Raw genomic sequence first — 6,158 nt, 5'->3', positions numbered from 1 at the left:
GTAAATCATGCAAAGCTACTTTATCCTCACCCACAACTGGTCACGGTGGATGGCTGTCCCTCCCTGAGCCTGGTTCTGCAGGAGGTTTCTTCCTGGTAAACAGGAGTTTTTCCTTCCCACTGTCACCGAGTACTTGCTCATAGGGGGTCATGTGATTGTTGAGTTTTCTTTCTTTCCATCTAATATACATCTAATATAAAGTGCCTTGGGGTGACTGTTGTTGTGAACTGGCACTATACACACAAAAAACAAAACAAAACAAAATGAATTGAACTTAAGTGAAATGAGCATAATAGGTCCTCTTTAAATCTGATTGAGAGCTCTGTTTGGAGCTCTAGAGGTTTAGTATTGCACTTTGATCAAGTCGTGGGACTCAGAGACATTTAAAATTCAGTGCAGCAGAATTTTGGTCCATAGTATCTTCAAGTTCCAAAAAAATCAAATAAAACTCCATCCCAGCACTCCTTAATTCAGTTTTTTGGTAACCACCTACATTTTTTTTCCACCCACAGTTTAGATCCCAGGTTTTCTGTTAGGAATGTGAGATAACTACCAGATCGCAATTTCTATTTTCTCAGAAATGACAAAGCTCCTGCAGAGCCTCCAGATATATTAAGGTACTGTTTTCACAGGCTGAGTGGTGCTGTGTGTGAGTGATCTGGCTGTATTAAAAAAATCACTGGAACTCCCTTTTAAGTTATCTGCAGCACAGAAGAGTAAACAGTAAGCTCAACTACTGTAGGTATTGCTACTCATACTTCTTGAGAATTTCTGCAACATACACTAAACTGCAGTCAGGTCGCTTTTTGGATTTAAAAGTGATACTGAAGACCTGATCTCTTATGCCTGCAAATTAGTAACGGTGATACTTGTTCCATGCTGCAAAGGGTACAAGTGTCACATCACACCAGCTGCACGTCAGCTCTGCATCTGCATGGAATCACCAGCAGAGGGAGCCAGAGGATGTTAATGTTTCCGAATACGAATTAGGATTGCACAAGAGATTGGCCACAAGAAGTCCTGTGAACATGAATGGCACTGGTTAGTGTGGTAAACAAAGAAAGTCAGATGATGTCCAAACACTAAAACACCTGCATACACCTGGAGATTTTGTCCCATATGAAACACAACACCTTAAATTCACTGACAGCTGCACACATTTAAATCAAACTTCAATACTGCTTTTGATTGAAGTGATTAAACATCTGGTCCCTCTTTCCCACGTTAATGGCACATCGGAGAAAACGCTCACTGGAATGAGGAGGACACTGTTACGAATGGCACCAGTAACATCAGATATTACATCCTGCTTTCTGGGACAAACAGGTCCAGATATGATCAAAAACACCAGATTTGTGACATGTTTTTTCTTCCTATATATATATATATGAAAACAGGATGGTAGAAGAGGAGGCAAAATGCATCACTGCCATGCAGTGTCTAGAAGACTGAAGCTCTGTGTGGCTGTCCTTACGTTCTGTCCATGGAGTCTGAAGCTGGTGCAGCATATTTCTGTCCTTGTTGGAAGCAGTAAGTGTTCAAAGTCATCCATTGTCCAGTGTCAATGTACAGCAGTGCAGGGGGGGCTTGATGAAAATCATCCAGTACTTTGTCCATCTATGTATGCATTCAGTCATCCACGCAGACACAAACACAATGTTCCTTTGTATGAGAGAAGTCGAGCTGTCCCGAGAAACCCACCGCATTTGCATGTTCTGTGGAAATGTATGCTTTATAATTGTTCTCCTGCCCATCAGCTGTTGGCGTTAGTCTACATCGAGCTGTGGGCAGGCAGCTAAACACGGCGCTGTCATGTGGGTTCAGTGGTTGCGAGAAAAGGGAGCTGCTCTGTGCACTGAAACAATCCACTTTTATGAGAAAAGCAAAAGGTTACCGCAAATGAAAATTCTGTAAGCTGTTGCGTTTCTTGAGTTTGTAAAGTTTAAAACAGGCCCTTCTTCTGATACATAGTGCCGCTGCAAGTCAAACTGACTAACCAATATTAATGAGATTATTGTATCAAGTTTTTTGGTCTTAGATTTGTACTTTAGCAATATGCACACTGAGCCTCGCTCCCACTTCTTCATGGTGCTGCAGATGCATTCAACTCCAGGAACAGCTGGGTCTTTTTGACTGACTGGAGCCATGATGGCACCTCTCCAAGACTTGAACCTGCACAAAAGATGTTAGCAGAGACTGTCCGCTTTCACATGGAGGATTTTGGAGAAGCCAGGTCTCTTCTTGAGAGCCTGAAAGAAAAAGAGAAAGTTGGATATCACAATCTCATTTTTCTAAAGAAGCACAGTAATCGCAAGGACGGAGGGATAAAAGTTGTTTGCACCTTTTGGAGAGAAAAGAAAAGCATAAATTAAACTGAACAAAAATCTTGTGATCCTACAGCTTTTTATGGGCGTGTGTGTGTGTGTGTGTGTGTGTCTGTGTGTGGTAAGCTATAAGAATAACCAAAGCGTCTCACAGTAAGCCTCTGCTTGTGTGAGTTAGCAGTAGCACCAGCGGGGCTTCGAGGACTGAGTCATGGTCTAATGATTTGCAACTGTGATAAAGATAGACACACTGTATCCACTTAACAACCATTGGCTTAACTCTTAGTCATGTGTATACAGTGGTGCAAAAAAAGAGAAGAAATTCCCACGAAAGTGATAAAAGGACCTTTGTTACCAGATAACTATGCTGTCAGAAATTAACATTACACAGTCAATCTTCAATGAATGAATGAATGACTGTAACATCAGTAAAATAGTAACGGCGGTGTGTCCTGATTGTGGAGCTGAGGGAAGATTCAAAAAAACAAACTTTCATTTAATCAGAAGCCAAAATGTGCCCATGAAATACACTCAACGGCCACTTGAGCTGATGCTCGGTTTGAACTTCAGCAGGTCGTCTTGACCCTTTCTATACATCTAAATCCACTGAGTTGCTGCCATGTGATTGGCTGATTAGATATTTTCATTAATGAGCAGTTAGGTGTACCTAGTGAACAGTGAGTGTAAATTCTATAACTTGTTTTGATCAGCCATCTATCCCACATGATGTTGAAAGTTTACCCAAAATACACGTTTTGAAATTGAACAGTGAATTAAAAGAAAACAAAACGTCTATTCTGCTACATGGTAGCCATGAATTGGTGCAGTTTTGCTATTTAAACTATGTAATGATATTAATGCTGAAAGTTGGTTATAGAAAAAAAAAATCATGCTGATTAGGCCTTTAAACTGTGGCACATGGAGTGGGTGTAAAATTGAACTGATGACGGTTTAAAAATGTCTCTCTGCCCTGAAAACTCCTTCCTGCCATGTCTTGTACTCATGAAAAATATTATAGTAAGCAAAAAATACTACAAACTAATACTGTAAAGTTATTTAAACCATAACTGCTTGTTTTGTCTCTGTTTATCCTGGATGTCTGACAGAGCAGCGTTAAGTCAACTGTTAAAATCAATTGTGCCTGAGAGGAAAACAGCAGTAGAAAAATACAGTGATGCGAAACACCTGAGCGATAAGGTGACACCACCTCGGCACATTTTCTGGTGCTTGTGGTTTGTTTGACAGTCACGTTGTGTTTGGCAACATGTTTTTAATGGGAAATAATAATGAACTGATGTTTCCACATGCAGGCTGGAGCTACTTGTATTTGCCAGCTTTTAATGAAGTTTCCATCAGTACTGGGTTGGATCACCTTTTGCCTTCAGAACTGCTTTAATTCTTTGTGGCATAAATTATACAAGCTGCTAAAAACATTCCTGAGATGTTGGTCCATACTGACATGACAGCATCACACAGCTGCTGCAGATCTGTTGGCTGAGATGATTGAGATGATTTGAGCTTTGTGGCACGGTGCATTATTCAGCTGGAAACAGCCATCAGACGATGGGTACTCTGTGATCTTAAAGGGATGAACATGAATTAGATATCTGCAATATCTAATCAGATACTAGATAACAGCTGATGAACAGGTGGCCAGTGAGTGTATTTGTTTGCAACATCTCTAAAAAACAGATCTGAACGTTCATCTTAACTGTGATGTTAGCAGGCATGCTTGGGTTTCTGTTGGTTTCTGCCTCTTGAAAATGTGCACATGTAACTTGATTTTGTCTGTGAACAGTACTGGATGTTTCATCAGCTGAAAAACTGGTGTAACAAACTATATATGTGGTGTGTGGGCGGGCTGTGAGACACAGAGGTGCTGTTACCTGCAGCTTGTTAACCATCTCGTCAAACAGTTTTCTAGCTTCTGGGCTGTTCGGATCCTCAAAGTAGTCTTCTATACCGATCTGAACCACGATGGATTTGAGGTTGCGGCAAACACCTACATAATTGGAAGGAGGGTTCAAAGAGCATAAACGCACATGAGTGACAACACAGGCAGCAATTTAACAGCAAAAGCGGTTCTGCTTAGAGTTACGCTTTAATTTTAATGACTACACAACCGCAGCACTGTAGTTAACTGTAAAGTCACTTAGCCTGCTCTGTTGTTTCAAACTCACTGTTGAAGTGGAGCAGGGCTTTCGGTGTGACTGGTGTGGAGGTGAGCACCAGCATCTCGAGGCCCTTCAAACCCTCTCTGCAAACCTCTGCTGCCACCTCCTGGTTGATTTCGCTCACATGGTCCAACTCTAACACCTGCAGGCGCATGCAGTTCCTCGCTGCACAGAGAGGGAGGGTTTCAAAATAATACACAACAAAGGTTACTGCAGGACACAAAGTCTTATTTGTATTTATAGGAGCTGTAGCAGAAATGCAGGCCTCTGCGATGCCTCTATTTTTTTTTAAACTAAATAATGTCAGGACAAAGAAGAACAGGCAACATTCAGTTGGATAAAAAACAAACAATCATCAAATACAAGAAAATACACATAAAAGTTTAATATCAGTGAAGCTGAAACTGTAATTCACAATCATTATGGAGTGGAATTATTATTCTAGTTTACCCAGTGAGGCCAGTCCCTGGATCCCACATCCAGCACCACCCACACCAAGAGCACGGAGGTGTGGCCAGCACCTTCCAATGGTCTGCAGACATCGGTTACTGAAGCGAGCAGGTTGTTGGCTGAAAGAAACAAACAGTGTTCAAATTGTTCACTCATTTGACATTCTTATTGTAACAGACGTTTTGGTTTGAGTTTTGAAAAGACAGTGTGTTACCATGGATGTAGTGGCGCCACCTGTAGGGATATAATGTCTCTGCATCCTGCTCCGAGGGCCCAGATCACCTCCTGACCAACTGGATCTGTGGCACTCCTGAATTAGAATAAATTCATAACCATACAACATGCAGTGTTAAGCAGATTAGAATATGACTTAAGTATAAAACCCAGGGCAGTTTACTAACTGCATCTGCAGAGCAGTAAGGGTGTACATTTTCCAAAAAGATGGGATCTGGATGTCAGTGTGATAGCCTACCTGTACGTTACAGCCTGAAGGGCTCGGCAGTAGCAGCTGGCCAGCCAAAGGGAGCGATCAGTCAGCAGGTTGGGGCAGTGAGAAATCTTCAGTATCAGTAGGTTACTTCCTGTGGCCTTTAACAACGCCTCCAGACCTTCCTCCAGACAGCCACTTAGACAGCGATTTAAGGGAAGGTCAACAGAAAAAGACCAGCAGAAAAGAAAAAGTCATTTTTTGCCTTTTTAAAACTCCAAAAGTACCATTTATAGAAAATAAAAATGGCCCTCTAACATTTGCAGCATATACAAGTTGTATCTGCATGAATTGAGAGCATCTCCTTAACTACATTAATCTCCTTGATGCTGTGATCCACACTCATGTCAAATATCTACTCTTCTACTTCCAGGAAATCATAACCTCCCATCAATCACTTTTTGGTATTTGGTATGTCGGGGGCATGTCCATATTTTATATGCAGCTATGAAACCCCACCATCTCAGTTTCTGCTTCATGTGTGTCTCACCGTGTGCTTTTCAGGTAGTCCTCCTTGGTTTCCTTCTTGCCCCGCTGTCTTGGTTTAAGGTTTTGCAGGATCAGAGAGTGCGTCTGAGTGCACCACTGAGACATTGTGCTAAGAAACTAAGAAAAGAAAAATACAAGCACATAAGAAAATACACCTAAAATAATAACAGTAACCACACCACATGCTTGTCTTGACTGTTACACATATACAATATCTTCACGTTCACTAAGCAC

The 6,158-nt window shown here is 41.5% G+C and overlaps 1 protein-coding gene across 1 annotated transcript in view; it reads right to left on the bottom strand.

Annotated features, from left to right (window-relative positions):
* Positions 1-214: 214 nt before the first annotated feature.
* fbxo41 (F-box protein 41) overlaps positions 215-6,158 on the bottom strand; it is a 54,844-nt gene continuing 48,900 nt past the window's right edge. Inside the window, exons 7-13 of the mRNA XM_030736411.1 lie at positions 5,926-6,041; positions 5,421-5,573; positions 5,163-5,258; positions 4,949-5,067; positions 4,505-4,663; positions 4,211-4,326; positions 215-2,249 (exon numbers count right to left, since the gene is read on the bottom strand). Coding sequence (XP_030592271.1) covers positions 2,187-2,249; positions 4,211-4,326; positions 4,505-4,663; positions 4,949-5,067; positions 5,163-5,258; positions 5,421-5,573; positions 5,926-6,041 — 822 coding nt within the window. The 3' untranslated portion in view covers positions 215-2,186. The remainder of the gene's footprint in view (positions 2,250-4,210; positions 4,327-4,504; positions 4,664-4,948; positions 5,068-5,162; positions 5,259-5,420; positions 5,574-5,925; positions 6,042-6,158) is intronic.

This window comes from Archocentrus centrarchus, chromosome 1 (assembly GCF_007364275.1).
Source record: "Archocentrus centrarchus isolate MPI-CPG fArcCen1 chromosome 1, fArcCen1, whole genome shotgun sequence".
Lineage (NCBI taxonomy): Eukaryota > Metazoa > Chordata > Actinopteri > Cichliformes > Cichlidae > Archocentrus > Archocentrus centrarchus.
This window is presented reverse-complemented; position numbering and strand designations above follow the sequence as displayed.